A 23461-nucleotide genomic window follows, 5' to 3' on the forward strand; every position below is an offset into this window, starting at 1 on the left:
GCCACTGTGGCTGGGGATTATGGGAGTTGTAGTCCAAAAACAGCTGGGCGGGGGGCTAAGCTGAGCAGGCCTGCCCTAACGTTATGCTCCACAAAACCTGAAAATACACCTCTAAAGAGATGTAGGATCACTCAAAATAAAAGAGCAGGCTACATGGATTTGGAGATATTTCGACAATAAGATAAACACTACCATCCACCGTAAGTGTTGGGGTAAGGTTTGCTTAAAACTGGCTAGCACAAAGTTTGCTGCCCCAAAGGCTTGTACTTACACCATGGGTTTATCTCCTGCTGTCAACCGCTTCTCCAGCTTTCTGATGACATTACTCCTGGCTGTCTTGTCTGCTCCAGCCTGGCCCAAATGTTCAGCAATTGCTGGGAAGACAGCCTGGGAGCTCCTCAGGGCCATACAGTTTAGGACAATGGTCTGGCTGTCAGCAAGCTCAGTCTGCCACAAAGGATACAGAATAGAATTTTTGCAATGGGAGTCCAAATAGTGCAATGGCAATACAGGAGCACCAAGAGCCACCTCTAAGCAGAAGTGTCTGCAAGAAAAGTTTTGAAGCAGGCTCCTAGAGAGAATTATAAGCCCAGGAGATGACTTCCTGGTGTGCAATAATCCAATTTGTGGAATGGACAGACGGACACACACATATGCATAAAGTTTCCTCCTGCTGCGTCATCCAGCCATGCAAAAACCGCAGGAAACAGTTTTTCTGTCTTCAAGGTCAGTACGCTAGAATTACTTGAATTGGCTCTTTGCTCACATGTATTTTACAACAGACAATGTGGCAAAACACATACACTGTTTGTGCATTTATGTTTTTGGGATTGTGAACCCTTTGGGGACAGGGAACCACCTTATTTATTTATCTATGTAAACCGCTTTGAACACTTTGGTTAAAAAGTGGTATATAATAGTAGTAGTTCTTACTCGACTAGCTGTATGTTTTTTTAATACCCTAGTGGAGGGATAGCCAAACCTGGCTCTCCAGCCTTTGAACTACAACTCCCATCATTCTCAGCCACAATAAACTGGTTGCCTACCCCTACCCTAATGTCCATTTCTGAGTTAATGAAGCCGCCCAAAGGACTTGGACTATCAGTGCAAGTGTTTAGACTATTTTCCTGAAAAGGTAACACAAATAGGATGTTTCAGAGGCTCTTGCAGGCTCAGGTCAGACATCAGTTCAAACCACAGTTTGTGCCATCCATAGTTTAGAAACCAAACAATGGTTTGAGCACCCAAATGTTTGGTTCGATCATCCAAAGGCTTAGAGCTGTATGTCTGCTCCCCCTCCCCACCCCGCCCTCTCAGCTTCTTATGCTTTCACAGTGCAGCAGCCTCTGAAGGCAGAGCCGTGGTACTTTAATTACTCTGGCTTGTTTAGATATGACACTAAACCATATTTAGCACAAACCATGGTTTGCAAAACCCACTTTAAGCCATGGATTTGCCGACTGATTATAAGCCACAGTTTTGTCAGTTCAGACATCACACCAAACCACAGATCTGGTTCAGAAGCAACAAGCCCAGTTTGTGGTGACAAAAATGAGCTGTGCCACAGCTTGCACACTATTCCCTCCCCTTTGTCCATGCACAAGGAGAGGAAGGGAAATCCCTCTGCACTTTGCAGAAAACTGCAGTCTGCCATTTCATCCATATGCGGTAGGCTAGGTTTGTTCAAACGACAAGTGGTTCTCAAATCAGGACTTGAAAGTGGAAAGAAACAATCAGCACACCAGGCTCTCACAGGAACGGGTGAGTGATGCAAGAAGAAAGCCCCCATTATTATGTTCTAAAATCCACAGAGCTCCCCGCTATACCCAATAGGATACAGGGAAAGGATAAAAAAGATGAGACTCAAATGGGGCTCCCATCACAACAAAATTAAATGATATTTCCGGCACTAAGTTTCATAGTCAAGGTCTCAAAACAGGTCAGCAATCAAATTCAGACCCAAGAATTACCTTCAGGTCCAACAGGACCCTGTTGAGGCAGGCAGTCTTCCCAGTGCCTGGAGCTCCAGAGATATAAAGACTCCCAGACTTCTCCCCACAGACATGTTCCCTGAGGAATCTAAGTAGGACATCTGTCTCTTTCTCCCTCGCATGCAGCTGATCCGGAACAGCCGTGTGCAGGAGACTCTTTGCCTGCTGGTAGCAGGTGACTGCATATACAAAATGAAGAGGCAGACAGTTTAGAACAAAGAACTCCACCTCAGAACAACAACTGCATCCTCACTGCACAACTCTCTTCCACAAGACATAGCAATAGGCGATATCTTAACTGATTTCAGGAAAGAGCTAGTTACAATAAGTGAAAGATTGCTTTTGTTGCCTCCATATTATTCTTATATTATCAAGGTGTTTTATTATTCTAGCTGCTACTCTTGGATGCAGAACCTGCACTAGATAGACCATGGGTCTAAGCAAGACAGTTGTGAGGGCTCGGCCGCAGCTGGCCCTCAGTCTAACCATCTGCTGCCACCAAAAAGACTGTTAAACCTGTGTGACTATATTTAGGCTTACAGTCACTATACCCTCTGTCACTGAAAACCAAAACCAAAACTTAGTAGTCTGGTAAAAAGGGCAGGTAGGTGTGAGGTGGGACTAAAATAACTGACAGAGACACCAGAAAATATATTAAACACAAGAACAGGTTTACTTGGGATAAAAAAGATTTCAAAAATGCAAAAATTCAGTCCAGGACCAGTAGATGAATGATTAGGTTGTCAAGAGTATAAAAATTAAAAAATACAAGCAAGCAAACTTGCTAGCTTTCTGTCACAAGGCCTAGAGGGCTTCAGTCAGACCAGCTCTCTCACTGCTAACTTCCTAAGCAGTTTCAGCCCAATCTTATACTGCGAGTACTCTAACCTTCTGCTTCACACAACACTCAATAGCAAACAGTTTAACAGAACTCTTCTCTCTCTCACAGATCTCCTCCTCCAGGCTGTAACACTGTCTCCCCTTTATTCAGTTCTAAAGGGATGCCTTGGCCAATGAAGGAATTTGTTACTTCAGGCAGCTAGAACCTTCTCTCTCTGCCTGGAGAAAACCAATACCGTGTTTCCCCGAAAATAAGACAGTGTCTTATATTAATTTTAGCCCCAAAAAATGCACTAGGGCAATTAGTGGTACATCAGAAATTACTGCTAGGTCTTACTTTCGGGGTATGTCTTATTTTCGGGGAAACAGGGTAGTAACAGTTTACAGAGTCATCTCCAAAACTCTGCAGCTGACAACTATTACCTCAGAGCTGCTGATCATTTTTAAACCTTACAGAGCTTCGAGTGGAGACATAACAAGGCAAGTACAAAACAAATTACAAACCATAAAACAAAGTGGGAAGGGGTCATTCCTTCACAATAGGTCTTATGGTGGTTTTATATTATTGACGCATATTATAAGCCTCTGAACACTGTCTGCAGCTCTTGACATTAGAATCCAATAAATAAATAAATGCGTGCAGGGAAGGGAAGATTAAGTAGGATGCCCAAGACACCCACCCTAACTTCGAGTATTCTCAATACTGGATTATTCACCTCTACTTTATTATCTATTTGTTGCATTTATACACCATCTTTCTGCCTAGGCAAGCAAGGTGATTTACAACAACCATTTGACCCAAGCTTAAAGGTGACCATTCAAGTCCTTTGTGATCACATCTACACTACAGATTTGAATCACTGTGTGTATCCTGGCTTTCTCCAATGCACCTTGAGAACTGTCATTTTGTGAAGCTGTTAAGGATTGGACTTAATCCTGAGTGGCACCCAGGACCTGGTGCGTGATGTCAGTGTCATCGACCCTCTAGGGAACAGTGACCATAGTGCCATCAAATTCAGCATACATGTGGCGAGAGAATCACCAAAGAGGTCTAACATAGACATTTTGAATTTCAGAAGAGGAAACTTCTCCAAAATGAGAACTATGATGAAATGAAAGCTGAAAGGGAAAATCAGGAGAGTCACTTCGCTCCAGAGTGCATGGAGTTTACTCAAAACCACAATATTAGAAGCCCAGTTAGATTGTATACCCAAGAGGAGGAAAGGTACCACTAAGTCCAGGAGGATGCCAGCATGACTAACAGGTACTGTCAAGGAAGCTATAAAAGGGAAGAAGACTTCCTTCCAAAATTGGAAGGCCTGTCCAAATGAAGAGAACAGAAAGGAACACAAACTCTGGCAAAAGAAATGCAAGGTGACAATAAGGGAGGCAAAAAGAGAGTCTGAGGAACATTTAGCCATAAGTATCAAGGTATAAATGGAGAGTTTTCACAATGGATGGAAGTAAGAAGTGAGGTTCCCCGGCGATCTGTACTGGGACCAGTGCTTTTTAATTTATTCATAGATGATCTAGAAGCAGGGGTAAGCAGCGAGGTGGCCAGATTTGCAGATGATACCAAACTCTTCCGGGTAGTGAAATCCAAAACGGATTGTGAGGAGCTCCAACAAGATCTCTCCAAGCTGGGGGAGTGGGCGACAAAGTGGCAAATGCGGTTCAGTGTTGGCAAATGTAAGGTGATGCACATTGGGACGAAAAACCCCAACTTCAAATATACACTGATGGGATCTGAGCTGTCGGTGACTGACCAGGAGAGGGATCTTGGGGTCGTGGTGGACAGCTCATTGAAAGTGTCGACTCAATGTGCGGCAGCTGTAACAAAGGCCAAGTCCATGCTAGGGATCATTAGGAAGGGGACTGAAAATAAAACAGCTAATATAATGCCCTTATACAAAACTATGGTGTGACCACACTTGGAGTACTGCGTACAATTCTCGTCACCACATCTAAAAAAGGACATTGTAGAACCGGGAAAGGTGCAGAAGAAGGCAACCAAGATGATCAGGGGCCTAGAGCACCTTCCTTATGAGGCAAGGCTACAACACCTAGGGCTTTTTAGTTTAGAAAAAAGACTGCGAGGAGACATGATAGAGATCTATAAAATCATGCATGGTGTGGAGAAAGTGGAGAGAGAGAAATTCTTCTCCCTCTCACATAACACTAGAACCAGGGGTTATCTCATGAAATTGATTGCTGGGAAATCTAGGATCAACAAACTGAAGTACTTTTTCACACAACACATAATCCACTTGTGGAATTCTCTGCCACAAGATGTGGTGACAGCCAACAACCTGGATGGCTTTAAGAGGGGTTTGGATAACTTCATGGAGGAGAGGTCTATCAACGGCTACTTGTCGGAGGGCTGTGGGCCACCTATAGCCTCAAAGGCAGGATGCCTGTGGGCCATCTCCAGCCTCAAAGGCAGGATGCCTCTGAGTACCAGTTGCAGGGGAGTACCAGCTGCAGGAGAGTAACAGCAGGAGAGAGGGCATGCCCTCAACTCCTGCCTGTGGCTTCCAGAGGCATCTGGTGGGCCATTGTGCGAAACAGGGTTCTGGACTAGATGGGCCATGGGCCTGATCAGGCAGGGCCGTTCTTATGTTCTAATTTTTTATGAGGTCCAAACTTCTTTCACAGAACTACAGTGGCTAAAGTTGTCTGGGGACAGTGTTACAATTAAACAAGTTTGGAAACTGGTTCTAAAGTTGCGGCACAATCGTACAGTCCCCATTCTGTAACAATACTCTCAGCTAGTGGAAGGCAGACAGATAAATCCACTAGTGGTGTTAAAGTTCCCTGGAAAGTTATGGAGACCACCTGAGAAAAAAATCAATGGAAACACAGAAGATTGACAACACCACATGCAATACTGTTACTTACCTTCTAGCTTAAGGAGACGTCTACATGCCAGCTCTTTCCTAGCATGGAGGAGCTGTGAAGCTTTGGGAGTCTCCTGGCGCCTACGGAGGGGAGATGGGCACAAATTTCCATCCCTGGCTGGAGATTTGGGGTCTGGTTGCTCAAAGAATAGGCGCTGTCCCTTGGGGGAGGTGGGTGGGAAGCTGTTCTCTTTCTTACTCAGCTTAGATGGAGAACAAGGCAATAGCTGGGCAACATTGCAGAGATTGTCATGTCCTGTGGGGGGAAAAGAAGCACCCAGTTTAGAGAAAAGCAGCAAGGGGCAGAAAAGAGTGGATGATAGTCAAGAAGCCAGGTAGAAAAGGGAAGCTACTTGCCTTCTATGTAGAAGCTGACTTCTACCGATATTTTTTTCCCTTTTAAAGAATCTAGCTTTCATTGTCATAATTTTGTGAAAGCACAAGGAGAATCTGTCAGATATCTGTGTATTCAAGAATCAGAGCTACTGCACCCTGCCTAATGCATTTTTTTTTGCAGGGGTGGGTTCATATATATTTACTCAAACAATCCAACTAACCTTCCTCTTGTGCCTTTCTAGTTGTTCCAAAAAATTTGAGCTGGGTTCAGAAGACAAAGCACAGTTCAATTTTTGTAAATGTCAGTTTTATTATTAAGCATATTATTGAGCAGAATAATTATTTCAGGCACAGCAGCACAACCAGGCCTATCTAAAAGAATGAGCTTCCATGGAAAATAACTCTGGTCAGTGGTGGATCAACATTTAGAGCAAGGCCCAGTCCCATGCAGTTAGGTGATTTTAAGATTACCAGATTCAATGGGCGTAGGTATGCCTAACTGCTTGCAATGTACAAGTGTCCAAGCTCTACCACAAATTCTGCTGTTCAGCAAGACAGTGCTTTCAGTTACTAATTACAGGGCTGCTGAACTTCGGCCCTCCTGCAGATGTTGGCCTACAACTCCCATAATCCCTGACTATTGGCCATCGTGGCTGGGGATTATGGGAGTTGTAGGCCAAAAATATCTGGAGGGCTGAAGTTGAGGAGCCCTGTAATGCATGATATGGTAGGCATTTCAGTAGGCTGGCAAGAGTCCTAGTTCTTGGCATTGCTTTACAAAGCTCCACATATTGGGCCAGTACTGAGGTGAGATGTCTCAGCATGCCCCATAAGACAATATCAAGATATTTTGGTCAAACAGAACTTACCTAGGCGCTTACGGGGACTGAGAGGCAAGACCCGCTCCTGGGAAGAGGGAGGTGAGATGGGTGGCGTATTTGGGTCCGGCTTCAAAGCACCCTTATTTTCTAGAGGTTTGCGAGGTGTCTGGACGGATTTCCGCTTTGGGAAGTTGATGGTGCTCTGGCTTTGCGACTGAGATCTGGTGCTGGGCATGATGGAAACTGGCACCTAAAAAAGTAGAAAAATTAGTATGAAAGCAAAGTGAGACACAAAATAAAGTGTCACAAATAATCTTCATCGGTTATAACTGCCCCATCTCTCGCTTATACCACTTTTCCTATGCAAATAATAAAAATAATGGAGCATGTGCAGATTATTATCTCTCCTCACTCAACACACACAGATTTTATATTACAGGGAAGGGCTTCCAGATAGCTTAATGATTAGCACCTCTTTTTAAAGAAAAGTATCCACTACTTACAGATCCTCCCATCCCTCAAGATTAGTTACATTCACCCAGCATAAACTTTTTATTCCTGATCCCTTTTGATCCTCAGAGAGCATCTTGTCCCACATGTCTCTACCTAGACCTTGAGATCTTCTTCAGAGGCCCTGTTCCGAATGTCCCTGCCAAATGAGGCAAGATGGGTAGCTACTAGGGAGAGGTCCTTTTCCATGGTGGCACCCCATTTATGGAATACCCTCCCAATGAGGTTTACCTGGCATCGTCACTTTGCCAGATGAAGAACTTTATGTTCACCCAGGTCTTTTAAAATCAGTTTTAAAAATACTTTTGTATTTTATTGTAATTGTTTTGTGTTTTAATTCTAAGTTTTATTATGTTGTTTTATTGTGAGCCACCTAAAGAACAATTTGTTATGGGGCAGCTAACAAATAAAATTATTAATCATGTTCTCCCCTCCTCATCCACCTACACTCATATGCTTTTCTCTTCTATACTTGCCAATGTTAATAGACCCAAGCATACTTGCAACCAATGTTCCCTCTAAGGCATGCATGTGCACGCACGCACACAAGTTTTTTTCATTTCTGCTCAGTTAATTTTTATTTCTGCTCAGGCTGAATCAGGAAGGCCCCATTCTGAATGCATGTGCATGCACACTGCCTCAATACTGCCACCCAGAACAAAACTCATTCCACACACAGATAAAAATTAGAGGGCACACTGTTTGCAACCATGAGTTCTGAAGGTAAGGAGAAAACACCTTCAGAAGCCTAAATGTTCACAGCTGTCAAGCCAACATAAGTCCTAGTGGATCAGGCCAAGGATCCATCTAGCCCAGCCAAAAATGATGTCAGATGCTTCTAGACAGCACAGAAGTAGGGCATGGTGGATGGTATCTCCTGTTTCCTTCCAGGTTTCAGAAGCATACTATCTCTGTAAATGGATGTTCCATCTAGCTGTAATGACTAATAGCAAGCCCAGGGTGGATCACAAAAGCAAAAAAAGATGACATCACTAAAATCAAGCCCAATCAGGTTAATTTAACAAGCTTCCAAGGGATATCCAGACTTCAAGTCTCTACAGTGGGAGGGTTCCCATAACAGGGGTGCAAACAGCCACTTAACAGACAGTCCTACGCTTCATAAATACATCTAGGTTTTAAAGCCATCTGAGCTAGAGCCCATCATTTGTAGGACAGAAATCATTAGCTCTGCTGGGGAGCCATGTTAAGACACCATGTCTAATATGGGTAGTAGGCCAGTGCCTTCACACCCATCCCTTAAAGTGGCCCACCAGTGTTTTGTTACCACCTTTCCCCACCAATATTATCTCTAGCTTTTTTCATATGTGTGCAGAATTTTGTTTTGGGCAGCATTATCAAGACAGCGTGTGTGCACACGTGCATTCAGAGCATTGATTCAACCTGAGTGGGATCTAAAATTAACTGAGCAGACATTTAAAAACTTGCGTGAGTGCGCATGCATGTGCCCACATGCCTTAGAGAGAACAGTGTTCTCTACACTCTTTCTTTCACCTCCTGGCCTGGTGTGCCTGTGAGTGAGCAAGAGCGTGTAAACAGTTTTTAAGTTTAATTTTATTTATTTATCAAATTTATATACCACCCAAACTTTCATCTCTGGTTGGTAACTCTGGGCAGTGGGAGAAAGAAGAAGAGATACATTCAAATCCCCACTCAGGTAGAAAAGTTCACTGGCTCCAGTCACCCAAATAAGAATTTTAATAACAGGTTCAGATGTCTCTCAGACGATCAAAGCAACAGCATTGGTGGAGGGAACCCGTCCTTCCTAGACCGTTTCCAAACCATCCTCAAAGTTTCCATTTAGCCCCGCATCCGGGGCTAGGGGCAGCTGGCCACATTTACTCAGGAGTAAATCCCCGGAGTTTAACCGGTCTTACTCCCTAGCAAAAGCTTGCTTGAGATTGCAAAAGTCTCATGGCAAGAAATCCCACAGGCGACTCCTCTGCCCCCTCTCCCTTCCCTTCCCCACCACAAGCCTTTCCTCTTCCCAAGCCCCTCGCTTCCATATCCAGCCTATCTATCATATGCAGCCCCTTTCCTTCCTGAACCCCAAACCCCCTTTGCACTCACCACAAACCGAACCTTCAAGAGAAAGCGCGCGCGGACCTCAGCTGACTGGCTGGCTCGCAGCACACATTGACCCAAAGGACTAGCCGCCCTAGCACCGTATTCGTGGCGCGCCGCCCCTTCCAAGCCAATCGCCGCTTTTCGCGCCAAGCCTGAATCTTGGGGCCCTCCTTCTCTGTCTCGCGCCGCCTTCAGCTCCAGCCAATCGCCTTTTCCTCTTCATAGGACTCGCAAGGAGACTTGGCCGCCCAAGCCTCCCACAGAGACAAACTATTCGCGCGTGCGCACGCGCGCACTCTCTGCTTCCGGTTTGATGTGGGGAGAGGTGCTCGGTTTGCTGTGAGAACAGGGCGAAAAAGGCAAGGCCTGTGCGGCTACACGTATGCGAGGCTGCGAGCCGTGTCTGCGCTAATGGCGCTCTTAGGCCTGTGGTTCTTTCTCCCGTGGTGGTGGCGGGGGGGGGGGGCTGATAATTCCTGTTCAACGAACCCAGGATAGAAAGCGGGGCTGGGAGATGAGAAGAGCGGAGCGCGCTGGAACATGTAGTCGTTGGGACTGGTAGTAGGTTTTTATTTTCAGTGATCAAGTAGGTGCCTGCCTCGCTATATGGAGAGGGAGAAGACCATTTTCAGAGTGCCTAAGCTCCCTAATCGCACACACTGTTTGAATTTGTTCGCAACCCGACTCCTACCCGCGTGTCTACCACCTTAAAATCTACTTTGACGTGGGAAGAGTCTTGCTGGCTAGGAAAAGGGCAAGCAATTTAGATTCGAACAGTGGACAGCTAATTGATTTTTACGCAGCCCGTAAGCACCACCTCAAGGCAGAAGTCTTGTGATTGCCTTTTTGCGGTTGCCTCTTCAGATACACTGCCTCGCTCTGGATAATCAAGTTAGTACAAACTGTTAATAGATCTGCCCTCCACTAGCACATCTTCTCAGCCATTCACATATTGTGGCAGCAAATTATCTGAGTTAATTGCATACTGTGTGATGAAGTACTTCTTGTCCACCCTGAATCTGCAATCAATTTTGTTGTGAGATTCTTAATTTTAGCAATGTGCAAGGGGAAAAAGTTTCCATATCACTTTTCTGAGTTCTAACAGCATCCAGAACATGCTAATAGTGGGGCAGCAGTTGCTACATATTTTATGATGGTGTCAAAAAAAAGCCTAAGGGCCATCTGGAGGAGGAGAGGAAAATGAGTGAGTCAAACTATCACCACTAGCATGCTCCTTCATCTGCTAGGACTGGGCTCTTCTCCTTGCAGTACTCACTTAAGAATCAATTGCCCTGTGAGCCAAGGGGAAAGGAAGAAATGTGACCAGTGCCACTGTGTGAAACAGGATGCTGGACTAGATAGGCCTTGGGCCTGATCCAGCTGGGTTCTTATGCCTTCAAGATCTGCTGCTTCTTCATCAACAATGAGGACTGGCTACCTTCCTCCTACTGCAGGTTGTTAAAGTTCAGATATACCTTTTGTTTGTTTTTTAAAAAGGAGGATTGAGAAGGAAGAGGGAGTTCTCGGGTTTTTCCAGGTTGCCTTTTAATGGTCTGGGAATTCAGGCAGACGGAATGCAACTAGAACAAGTTGTATATTATGAGAGCTGTATTTTTGGAGGCATGAGAATAGAGATAAACTGCCAGTGATTAGAAAGGAAATTTGAGAAAACTCCTAGGTTTCCTGAAGCCAGCCACCCAACCTACTACTGAGTGTTCTTCAGGGACAGGAGACATATGTAAAATTGATGAATGAGGCTTCAAGTTACAGGATATACACGTAATAAAACGCAGCATGTTTGAATGTGCAGTGAAAACTAAAACTGCAATAGCAGGACAGTTAATCTGTACAATTCTCTACAAGATACATGGTGCTCATTGAACAAATTATGCAAACACTATTTGTATTTGATTAATTTATTAGATCATGGACAGACTATTCTGCATCAGCAGATGCAATTACAATTTTAGTAAAAACAGCACCCACTTACTGTGAGTCCGATACAGTGTCTTGCAAAGTAGTGAAACAGTAAAAGGGAAGGGGGCACTGTAGAACACAGTATGTAGAGAATAGAGCAAAATCCTTCTTTCACCCTCTCCAACCTGCCTCTCAAGAAGCCTCAGCAGATAATACCTTCACCTTAAACCCTCATCTCTACAAGAACAATGACAACTAGTAACTTGCTTATTAAAACTGGATTCTGATGAAAGGCATGGATTCAGGAGGAAGGGAGGGGAGATGCAAATGTACCATCTGCTGCTAGGAACATAGGAAGCTGCCATATACTGGGTCAGACCATAGGTCCATCTAGCTCAGTATTGTCTACACAGACTGACAGCAGCTTCTCCAAGGTTGCAGGCAGGAATCTCTCAGCCCTATCTAGAAGATGCCAGGGAGGCAACTTAGAACCTTCTGTATGCAAGCATGCAGATGCTCTTCCCAGAGCAGCCCCATCCCAAGGGGAATATCTGTGAGTGCTCACACATCTCATGCAAATGCAAACCAGGGCAGATCCTTCTTAGTAAAGGGGCCAAGTTCATGCTTGCTACAAGACCATCTCTCCACCCATAAAAATCAGAATATAGATAAGCCTATGACACCTCATCTTCCCAGATATGGTCCCATCTGAGTACCAACCAGATTGGACCCTGCTTCGCTTACAAGATCAGATGATTAGGCAAGTAATGGAGATTTCATTGTGTCTTTTGCAACACAGCTACTCACCAACTCTTACACCAAAGCCCTCTAAGCAGCAGCCATCCTTTCTATTAACTCACATTTTAAGTACTGCTTACAGTAAGCGGGAAAGTAACTTGCCTAGGGAGCAAAAGGTTGCTGGTTCGAATCCCCACTGGTATGTTTCCCAGACTATGGGAAACATCTACATCGGGCAGCAGCAACATAGAAAGATGCTGAAAGGCATCATCTCATACTGTGCAGGAGATGGCAATGGTAAATCCCTCCTGTATTCTACCAAAGAAAACCACATGACTTTGTGGCCACCAGTAGTCGACACTGACTTGATGGCACTTTACCTTTACTTTACAGCAAATTACTTGTAAAGGAACTGGCAGGTAACGCTCTTCAGAGATCCCATTCAAAAAAAGTTTTGGAGAGAGGGATTCCTAGTATTAAAAAAAGATCTAGCTTCATACATCGTGACCATTTTAATGGCAAGAGCATCAAATTGAAAAGAGAAACAAGTAGCTCCTCTAAATACCACATGAAGAGCATTTCTTGGAGATTTCCCCACAGCTAATCTCATGGCACAGTGAGAAATGACTTGCCTAGCAAGCATGAGGTTGCCAGTTTGAATCCCTGCTGGTATGTTTCCCAGACTAAGGGAAACCCCTATATCGGGCAGCAGCAATATAGGAAGATGCTGAAAGGCATCATCTCACACTATTGGGAGATGGCAATGGTAAACCCATCCTGTATTCTACCAAAGAAAACCACAGGGCTCTGTAGTTGCCAGGAGTCGACACTGACTCCATGGCACACTCTACCTTTAATCTCATATTTTAATGGGGTAAGAAAATTATGTAAGAATGTTATGCAAGCTCAGATGGTGCAAGTCAAACATGCCCACAAGCAAAAGACTAGAGAATCCTGGGATTCTTTCACTTGTTGATGAAGTCCAGAGAAAGTCCTTTCCCCGAACATTTACAAACAAAAGCAAAAGGATGAAGGGTGTACAAAAGACAGTTTTTAATCTTAAAGACAAAGGGTAGACTTAAAACAAGGTAAAAGTGCAAGAGACCCAAATTCTGATTCTTGAAGCCACAGGAAGTGGTTCTCAGTAGTGTTCCCCCAGCTAAGGGTAATAGTGTCAACAAAAGCATTAACACAAAGGATACAGAGTGTATGTCAGTTAGCAAGAGGGTAAAGGTCGACAGACATCCCAAAATAACCCAACTGGGACCCACTTAAGGATAAGGCACAGTGAGTGAAGGTTGGATAACTTGTTATTCAACAATGGACACACTACACCTTTTCAAACCTTTTCAGTGGACACACTACACCTTTGGTGCAGTTTCACATACCAATTGCAGTGAAAGAAGTAGTATGATCGCAATATTGAAGAGCAGGGTTGGGTGTGTTCTGCAAAAAAAATCCACATACAACTGAACCAGGGTAGCCTAAATTCCACATCAAGTAATGTGGGATTCTGTAGCCTATGTGAGTTATGGAAATGAAATTTGCAACATTTCATTTTGCATAATTCTACAATTTTTAGAAAGCTATTTTGCATCATTCTATTATTCCTAGTTATGGGGAGGGGCAAGGAACCATGCAGGGCAATAAAACCTTTCCCATCAGCTTTTGAGATTCCACTGGGCATTGCCCACACATTTCTAGCCATCTCTTTGTAATCAAAAAGGCTAGAAGCTTGTTTTTTTTAAAAAAAAAGAAAGAAGCAGAAGGAAGCCAAATTGTGGCCTCAAGATCATCTTCTGAGCATTGTCTGCATTTACATGGAATCATGGCACGCACTAAAGGACTGCTCACAGACAGTCTCAAATATGGTACAACCAGCCTTAGCATCAGCATGATCCATGGTCTTTTGTATCTACAGGCTAGTCAACATCTTCATTGTGTGGGCATGTGGTGCTGATCCCAGTATGGTGTTGCCAACCACGCAAATGGTGCTCATGCATGTGTGGATGCCATGTGCATGCTGACACCAAGCAGGGCTTGTTGGGATATGGGCTGCCCCAGCAGGAAGCTGCATGGGGCAGCAGAGGGTAGTTAAGGACTTGCTCTCCTCTTTCTTAAAGCTCCCATGACCCACTCCCAAAATGTGCTCAAACTGTGGTTCATGCACATCCCTACATGTGTAAGAGAGAGCAGAGAGCAGGGAACATGTTTAAATATTCCAATCAAAAAATAACTTGCACCTCAAACGATAAACTGGAAATGCTAGGCTGAGCCTTGTTACCAACAGGCTAGGTGTGTGTTTTTAATGTACACAGGACTTTTAAAAAATGGACTGATATTCAAACATGCAGTTTCCCTCACTCACACGCTGACATGGCACAGCTCAGGAATAAGCTTTATTTATTCTTTCGATTTTTATACCACCCTTCCAAAAAGGCTCAGGGCGGTTTAGCGTTCAGTTCTGCTTAATATACTAATTGGCCCTATCTTTCCAGTATGAAATGTGGCAGTAGCCTTCAGCACACGATCAAATATATTTTGCCAAAGTAAAATTAGAAATTTTCATCCAATGATTGTGATGGTGAATTTTAAGTTTGTGGTTTTTAAAATATTGTATGAACCTGCCCTGAGCTTTGGCAGGGTGGAAGGAAGAGAAAAGAATTACTAAGTATAATATATTTTCCTAACCTTTCCTTGTACAAACATATACTCTTGTGCAGTAAAGAAATGCAAGTGCGAACACACCTACCCACACCACAGTAAAAACCCAACACACCGGGGGGTGGGGGTGGGGGAGAGAAAGCAGTGCTTTGGCCCAGAGCATGCAAGTAAAACATGTGCCTCTTTTATTAAGTTTTAATTTCACTGCCATTTCAAGCATAGGAAACCCCTTTCACAGTTGCTTCCCAAACAAAAGGATTTATTTACTGGAAGCTAGCAATACAGGGAATATTACCTTTTAAAAAAGTTACCCCCGCCCCCCTGCAAATGCACAATGCATTTAATTCTTTTCCCAGTCAGCTGTACTGGGCAAAATTTAATTTTCCTCCAGAAGAAAAAAAAAGAAATAGAAATTCCTCCAACTGAGCACTGGCCCTCAACATGAGGGGCTGCCCAGTTGTTAAAATAAACGCAGATGAATTTCCATCATCATAAACAAAAGATAAGTAGAAGGTGAGAGAACTTTGTAGCATATGGCTGGCAAGCCCACATTGATCCTATATTACAAATTTTTTACAACATACAAAATAGATCAATATTTATGATTATAACATGTATTTCCCCACCCCAAGTTATTTAAGAGTAAATATACACAATAATTATAATAAATCTAGTACCAATCACGACAGAAGTAGTGTGTAAGGCAAACAAAACCAATCAACCAGCTAGCTAGGCTTAGTGTTATAACTCTCTGCGGAGAGTATGAATGAGGAGAGAGGGTCAGAAGAGGCAAGGAATGTTGTTTCTGCTTTAAGGCCAGTTCTGTGGCATTCAGACTCTGAATGGGATACCTCTGTTGCTGCAAACAACCTAACAGTGATTTCCCAAGCAGGCTGTACATGCACTGAGATAGGTCTGCGCATTCCCACACTGATGTTTCAGAGTGATTGCCCCGAGGAACACATGGACAACCCACAATTCTTTTTCGTTCTGGCAAAACAAACTGCTGCTCCGACCTCAAAGTGTGCTAGAAGGTCTCCCCCTGGTGTCAGGCCCTGTTTCTCCATGTCCATTGCCCTCACCCTTGCCTTAAAAGTGTCTTTACTGGAGTGGATTAGATTTGGGTTAAAATAGCCAATTTAAGCATTAGTGTTTTAATCAGACCCGCTAACTGGGGTGGGTGGGGGTGGCAGAAACAACATCCTACTCCTAACCAGTGGAATGCTTCTCATTTCCACCTCCTCCTAATGCCTCGCTGAGGGCCTCCATTGGCTGGGCAGGCAGCCAACATCCATCCACCCTTCAGCCCAAAGGTGAACTAAACACATGCCTGCTATTGTTGGGTTAGGTACACAGACAGGTGTGCCTCATTCCAAGATATCCACAGCACAAGGGGATAAAGACAGGGACATCCCACCATTTGAGGAAATAGGAGAATGTAGTCTTCTGAAGAGGTAGGCAAGCAGTGTCAATTTCTAAACCACTTCAGGCCTAAAGCACCTTGTCACTGCACCACTGCAGCACCTCTGTCCATGTTCCCCAACCTTTGTCTATGGGCACCATCATCTTGCACTTCTCCAATGGAACTGCCAACCCTCACCTCAGACAGCTCTCCTCACCCTCCCCTCTGCTGTTTCCAGTGGTTGCTCCCACCCCCAAGTCCCAGCTATTTATGAATACAATGCACATGGCAGTGGTGGCCCCCTGATGTAATAGTTTCTTCACATGCAATGTCTGCCTTCTACACTGCACAAGCACAGTATTGTTAGAAATCACAGTCACTTGAATGAAGATCCGAGCAACCACTGGAAGCAAGCAACACACAAAGATGACAGCCCTAGATCTGCAGAAGGAGGAATAGTTCAGCAGTGTAAGTGCACAACTCTGCTGTACAGCCTGAATCTCTTTGCTACTATGGGTAATGCCATGTGTAATTTCCCTCAGAATTCACTCCAAAGGGTGCTGTGTTTACACTCATTTCCTCCCCTCTCCTCTTCAAGTTATATAGTTTAATCAGTTAGGATGTAGTGTCTGCAATCAACTGTTGAACAGATATTTCAGTCCATGAGATAGACTCTTTTAATGCTGTCTGTTAAATTGGAATTCTCCATTTTCATGGTCATCTATAAAGACTTGGCTCAACCTGGTCCACAGTTCCAAAACCTGTCCTGTTTGGCTTGCTTTTCTGGGAAATATTCTCTGCACCCTTGTGCAGGTAACAAACAGTCTTGAGTGGTAATGGTTTACAAGCTGGGGAGACTCCCTGCATGACAAGAGCAGCAAGGAAAGTGAGACACTGACAGATCTGCAGAAGAAGGTTCTCACCCAGCTGTGCCCAATGATGTCCATTTAAGTCCGGATGTGAAATGCATAGATGGAGGTGAGATATTGTGGATTCATCCAGGTTCTTGCAATGATTGAACAAACAACAGGAGTGTGTTTCTCATGCAGGTTTCTAAAGGACGGGAAAGGAAGAGGAATCTGGAGAGAGGAACACTGGTCCAATTGATTCAGTGCTGTGCAACGATACCCTGCTGTTTTTCACCTGGGGATAGGAGGCAAGGGTGGGGCCCCACGAGTAGCTGAAAAGACAACAGTGTCTGTTAAATCCCAAGTGGGTATATGCAACAGGGTGCCAGCTTCCTCAACAGTCCTGGCCAGTAAGCAAGCAAATGAAAACACACCACAAGGTGTCATCTTCTCATTTGTCCTCAGGCAGATCTGAGAGTGACTGGGCTTCTGGATTCCACCAATATGTTACTGTGAGGAGCAATGAGCACCGCCCCCACCCCCCACAGGTTCCCAGTCTGCTTGTGCTACTCCAGCATCCCTAAATGCTATCTCCTGTTCCCCCCGCCCCACCTTTCTTGCCAAAACTCTTTATACCTGGGGAAACCCAGGCTAGAATATATACTATACAAAATGATGCAAGGTTGTATTTGCATAATTTGAGAAGTTGGGACTGGAACAAAGGAGTAGTTAGTGGCAAAAAAAAAAAAAAAAGCCTTGTACATGGTGCTGGCAAGCAGATCCCTTGGCCCTAGAGAACAGCACCTATTGCTACTTGCCAGTTTCTCAAGCAAGGTGCTAGCAAGAACAAGCAATAGGAGTGAGTCAAACCAGCACTTACCTCTGTTTGTTTTGCTGGGATAAATCCTCTGGAAGTGCTTGAACTCTTCTGGGGCTGGGAAATCTTCAACTGGGTGGAAGGAGTATTTGGACTCAAAGTCATCTGCAGAAAAGGTGGCGGGGGGAGGTAGTTATCATCAATGTGGCAGGCAACGCAAAGCCTGAAGGGTTCCTCCTACTCTGTTTCTAAAAGCTCTAAAAGAGCGATGGTTAAAATGACAAAGATGAACCTGTTCTAAACAGAGCACTAGAGATGTAACACACGCACAGACTCATACTCTCAACTTTTAAAAACAAGTTTATTTCCCTTTATGTGTGGGATAATGTGGACAAGGTTTTTATCATGCCTTGATTAGAATCCAATAGCATGACTGGCAGGGTGGACAAAGATTGCTTCACAGATCTCCAGTTCCCTGTTCTGACCCTAAGATACAAACTTTAAAGTATCCACGTGTTTAAAAAATGCCAGTGTCCAAGGACAGAGAATACCTTTGATTTTAGAGCTGGCTCCTAGATTTCACATATGTGTTTAGATCTTCTCTTCTCCACCTCAACATGCACACACAGTTCTCCCTGGTCAATTTAAGTATTTCCATAGTTTCCACAGTAACTGAACTTGAGTAATAATGGGTCAATTCTACATTGGCTGTGCATCCTTATTTTCCTTTATGAGAGTGGTAATGTGGACAAGGTTTTTACCATGCCTTGATTAGAATCTGATAGGATCACCAGTAGGGTGGACAAAGATTGCTTCACAGATCCTCCCAGCTATCTTATACAAGATCTATTAAGTTCTCTTTACTTACCCAAGAAAGACCTGACTGTGGAGATTGAGTCCCGGTGTCCATTTCTCATTGGTGGTGGAGGAGGTGGTGGTCCAACTGGCGTTCTTGTGGGTGGTGGAGGCGGCTTTCCGCGGCTCGTGGGATCTGAAGACCCATGCATTCTATAGGGTGGGGGAGGTGGAGGTGCATCTCTACCGCCATTCCGGATCAGAGGTGGAGGTGGTGGAGGGGCTGCGGTGGGAAATCCTCAGGTCAGAATTGACTCGAACTAGCTCAGTAGCCAGAATGGGAGGGCATGGCAGAGTTCACTCGAGGTAGCCAAGCTCTCTAGCATGTGCAACTGAAGCAACAGCATGATTAACTGCATGCCTGCAACAGTTTTGCCCTACCCCACCATTGCTACAGGATTATTTTTCTGACTCCCCATTCTACCCAGGAATTTACTCTCTCAAAAAGAGGCCCACTTACACAGATGTAAGTATAACCTACATCTGGTGAGCATTATGGATGGTGCATATGGGAATGTGTCAATGAACACAATGGATGGTGATATCGGAATGGCGAGCATTCAGTGAACATACTGAAGTGGCCACACAATTCCTTTACTCAGGTCCCTGATCAGGACTGAGCCAGCTTCCCAGTTTGGAAGGTTTGTAGTAGCATAGTGAGCCACAGTCTGGGCACACAATGAACTAATGAGGGGCCACTCTGGTGCAGGTTCACTCCTTATGCCTCCTGGTAATACATATTTCACTAGGTTAAAGAGGACAGATTATTTGTAAGCCACCCACCCACTCTAGTCAAACCTTCCTGTTTTTATTTCTTCTGAAACGCATGAGACTCTGCCAAGTCAGCAATAGCTTGGAGCCCTAGGACTTGTGAACTGGCCCTTTATTCACCTTTTGGCATGGCAAGGGCAGGAGGGCAAGGCCCACACAGCGTAAAAAAACCAACTTCAGGGTGGCTTTGTGGCAAAGTGCTTCCCTTGAAACAGAAATCTATTCCAGGCTCTCAGGTGTCATGAACACTCTAGGGGGGCAGTATCTTTTGTGCACCTGTCCCCAACATCTCCAGTGGAAGTATCTCCAAGTCTCATCCCTGAGTACTGCCAACCATAGTGCTTTGCATATCAAAGTGCTCTACATACATTCTCAGTAATATGCAAGTCTACCCTGAGGCTAGTAGTATTATTCCCACACTGCAGAAGTCTGAAGGCAAAAAGGCAAGAGAATAGTAGCTTGATTAAGGTCATGCAGTGAGTTCATGGTTGAGGTGAGATATGAGATGTGTGATAAGAGCCAGCATGGTATAGTGGCTAGAGTGCTGGACTAGGACTGGGGAGACCCGAGTTCAAATCCCCATTTAGCCATACTACTTGCTGGGTGACTCTGGGCCAGTCACTTCTCTCTCAGCCTAACCTACTTCACAGGGTTGTTGTGAGGAGAAACTTAAGTATGTAGTACACCGTTCTGGGCTCCTTGGAGGAAGAGCGGGATATAAAGTGTAAATAACAACAACAACAGGATTATACAGGACTACTCAACTCTGGACCTCCTGCAGATGTTGGTCTACAACTCCTATCATCCCTGTTAGCTCCTATGGTTGGAATGCTGGGAGTGGTAGTCCAAAAACAGCTGGAGGGCCACAGCTGAGTAGACTTGAAAGAAACTTTCTTGCTCACAAATCACACTTAGGCCTTCCATGCCAACAACATAAGTTGAGAAGTATTTTACAATTCAAGGCATTTAATATTAACTGCTACGGGAATCAAACAAAACTATGGTGTTACCAGATGCTACAATTAAGACCAGGGCTTTCAGACCAGATTATGTCGCTTTCAGACACATTGAAGCCCTTGTACCCATTTTAAGACATCAACAAGAAGCCTGTTAACAGTACCCCATTCACCTCCCGACAAAGAACAAGGGCTGGAAAAAGCTCTTACCTGCACCCCGGCTTGGAGGATCACGGGCAGGAGGAGGGGGGCGATTGCTCTGTAGAGAAGGGGAGGCAGAAGGGGGTGGGGGAGGCGCCATGCCCCTCACAGGCCCTGGTGTCTTCCTATGCAAGGAATTGTGTCTCTGTGGAAGCTCAGGGGCAGATTCGTTGGTGGGGCTGGCAGGGCCATTGGGGACCCCAGGAGGCTGCCGGTAAGGCGGAGGAGGGGGTGCCAGACTCTGGCCCTGGCTGCTTGGTCCTGTTCGGATGGTCACTGGGGAAGGGGGTGGCTTGATGGGGGGAGGGGCTGGCGGTCCATCCCGACCCCCTGGGAGCCGCTGTCCTGGAGTCGGAGGCAATGGCTTCTCACGGTTATAGGAAGGTGCTTTGCTGCTGTGTATGGAGGGGGGAGCAGGGGGCGCGTTGGCTCGGCGTCCTGGTGGCGGAGGTGGTGGGGCTGAGGAGCTGTGTTTCATGCCAGTGCCGCTGGCACTGTTTGGCCGTGAAAGGTCTGGCAAAGAAGGTCTCTGCATGCGTGGAAGCTCAGGGGGAGAAGCCCGACTGTTGTCAGTGTCATCTTGGGGCCGGCTGTTGGTGACAGGCACAGGGGGCCGTGGTGCAGCTGATCTGGACCCAGGAACCTGCAGTGCCTGCTTCCCAGTAGGGCTATCTGGAACAAAAACACAATCCAGGATTACTTGTTTGCAAAGCTAAGTGGGTCAACCTTGCATCCTGGTACAACAAACTCTGTCCTTGGCAAAAGCCATGTTGTCCACTGGGATGCCAGGCTCACTCATGAAGTCCATTTCTTAATTCAGTGAAACTGACAAATACCTTGTAAAGAGATTGTAGCCAGTGGCAAATTGGCCAAATAGATTTTATATTACAGAGGACTGATCAGATTTCTAGTGGAAGCTTCAATGTTTCAGTTCCTTGCAGTTCATCATGAACATTACCTATACTACTATTACTACTTATATGCCGCTTTTCAACAAAGTTTCCAAAGCGGTTTACATTGAAAAATAAAACAAATAAATAAGATGGTTCCCAGTCCCAAAAGGGCTTATAATCTAAAAAAAGAAATGTAAGGTGAACACCACCAACAGCCACTGGAGGGATGCTGTGCTGGGGTTGGGAAGGGCCAATTGCTCTCCCCCTGCTAAATATAAGACAACCACCTTACAGCACTGAGGATGAGTAAAGCAAATCCAACCAAGTGCTGGACACGGCTGGGACAGCAGAGGAAAGCAAGGGTGATCTGGGGCTCACAATCTCATCCTGGCTAAAGACCTGTAGCCAGCCATAGGTTTGGATGGTTTATTTGAGTATGGTGTGTGCAAGTCCCGACTCTTCCTCTCCACTCCTCTTCCTCTCCTGCCAGCAGGCTGCCTTCAGCCCTGTGAAAGGTTCCTTCTAGCCAAACTGATCTCACACGCTCCTCAGGGAAGCAGCATTGCTTGAAAATGGTCTATCATTGTCCTTTCCTCCTCCAATATGAAGGAGGATATGGAGCAGCTGAGCCAACAGCTTCTCCAGTGCAGAGGAGCTGAGCCAATCGCTAGGGCAGCTCAAACACTGGCCAGTGTTTATCCTAACCAATAACCATGCATACTCTCAGTTCTATTAAAAATTGTCATCAGATGTCAATGGAAATTTTCCTGGTCACTTCAATAGGTGTGGATTGCACACAATATCATATTTCCAATCACCCTTCTTAAGTGGAATACTTGATTATAACAACAACAAGGCCTTAAACATGATATTTCAAATCATGATTGAAATCCTTCATGTAACTTAATCCAGCCCACAAAATGTGGCCAAATCACCTGAGTTGTCTTTTGCTCCCACAGGTCGAAGTTTGGGGACGCCCCCTTGGAAGAGTCCCCCCTTTGGCAGCAGGGGAGATGTACCCGAGCTGTAGCTGCCACTGCCCTTGGATTCTGCAGGGGGGAGAAAAGATCCTAAATTAAGACAAGGTATGCAAGCATATAGCACTTGAGCTGGCAGATGCTAGAACTGCTGGTGGAGGTATCCCTACCAATGCTCCCTATAACAGGGATTCCCTGATGTTAAGGACAACTCCCATCATCCCTAGCTAAAGGTCATTGCAGCTGGGAATTGTAGTCAATTGATCCCTACCCACGGTCAGGTTTGAACTCACCCAATGGCATTTTAGTATTAAATTACCACTTGAAAATCCAGTAGTAGCTTTGCTGTCTTTTTTCCTGGAATGCTTCAGAGAGACAGTGATAGCAGTTCTGTTCGAGTGTTCACTACTATCATCTCCCAGGCAGATTGTTGGGTTAAGGCATTTTCAAAGGCAACCTCCTCTACACTCCTTTACTGAACACAAGGGAATATGAAATGGTCCCCATGCTGAATACCAGTGGATAAGCAAGATGCCAGGGTTGCATTAATCCTCCCAGCTAAGTGGCAGAGCACATAGTAGAAAAGTACACTTCAGCAGTAGCGTACGTGAGTGGCCACTGCCATCTGAAAAAGTAAGTATTAATACATCTCACATTGTGCATCCACCTTCGCACCAGAATGGAAAGACATCCATTTCCAGGATAAGCTGCCAAGATCCAAGTGTTCTGCTCTCAGGCGTATTTTACCACTATAACTTTTGTTTTTCAAGTTTTTGCACAACTGAGAGCTGTTTGATGTAGGGACTGGTTTGCTCTGTATTGCAGTTTTCATTCACAAAACCAAAAGCAGCTTTCTAGCACCCACTGATGCAGAGAAGGTTTCCAAGCACGCAAGCAATATGGTTGTCTAGAAAGCTAAGGTGAACTGGGCAGGAAGTCCAG

At 45.0% G+C, this 23461-nt stretch overlaps 2 protein-coding genes across 9 annotated transcripts in view; both read right to left on the minus strand.

Annotated features, from left to right (window-relative positions):
• Window positions 1-9776, minus strand: part of CDC6 (cell division cycle 6) — a 28121-nt gene extending 18345 nt beyond the window's left edge. The window contains exons 1-5 of one of the 2 annotated variants that reach the window (XM_053261960.1): window positions 9484-9776; window positions 6934-7135; window positions 5730-5984; window positions 1971-2170; window positions 272-447 (exon numbers count right to left, since the gene is read on the minus strand). In XM_053261960.1, coding sequence (XP_053117935.1) covers window positions 272-447; window positions 1971-2170; window positions 5730-5984; window positions 6934-7120 — 818 coding nt within the window. In that variant the 5' untranslated portion in view covers window positions 7121-7135; window positions 9484-9776. Of the gene's footprint in view, window positions 1-271; window positions 448-1970; window positions 2171-5729; window positions 5985-6933; window positions 7136-8992; window positions 9375-9483 lie in introns of those variants that run through there. The other variant, XM_053261958.1, reaches the window with a different exon arrangement.
• Window positions 9777-11380: 1604 nt separating this feature from the next.
• WIPF2 (WAS/WASL interacting protein family member 2) overlaps window positions 11381-23461 on the minus strand; it is a 35828-nt gene continuing 23747 nt past the window's right edge. For 5 of the 7 annotated variants that reach the window (XM_053261966.1, XM_053261962.1, XM_053261961.1 and 2 more), the window contains 5 exons: window positions 22478-22591; window positions 20659-21321; window positions 18735-18944; window positions 17930-18031; window positions 11381-17254 (listed from right to left, as the gene is read on the minus strand). In XM_053261966.1, coding sequence (XP_053117941.1) covers window positions 17196-17254; window positions 17930-18031; window positions 18735-18944; window positions 20659-21321; window positions 22478-22591 — 1148 coding nt within the window. In that variant the 3' untranslated portion in view covers window positions 11381-17195. Of the gene's footprint in view, window positions 17382-17929; window positions 18032-18734; window positions 18945-20658; window positions 21322-22477; window positions 22592-23461 lie in introns of all 7 variants that reach the window. The other 2 variants (XM_053261967.1, XM_053261965.1) reach the window with 1 other exon arrangement.

This window comes from Hemicordylus capensis, chromosome 6 (assembly GCF_027244095.1).
Source record: "Hemicordylus capensis ecotype Gifberg chromosome 6, rHemCap1.1.pri, whole genome shotgun sequence".
NCBI lineage: Eukaryota > Metazoa > Chordata > Lepidosauria > Squamata > Cordylidae > Hemicordylus > Hemicordylus capensis.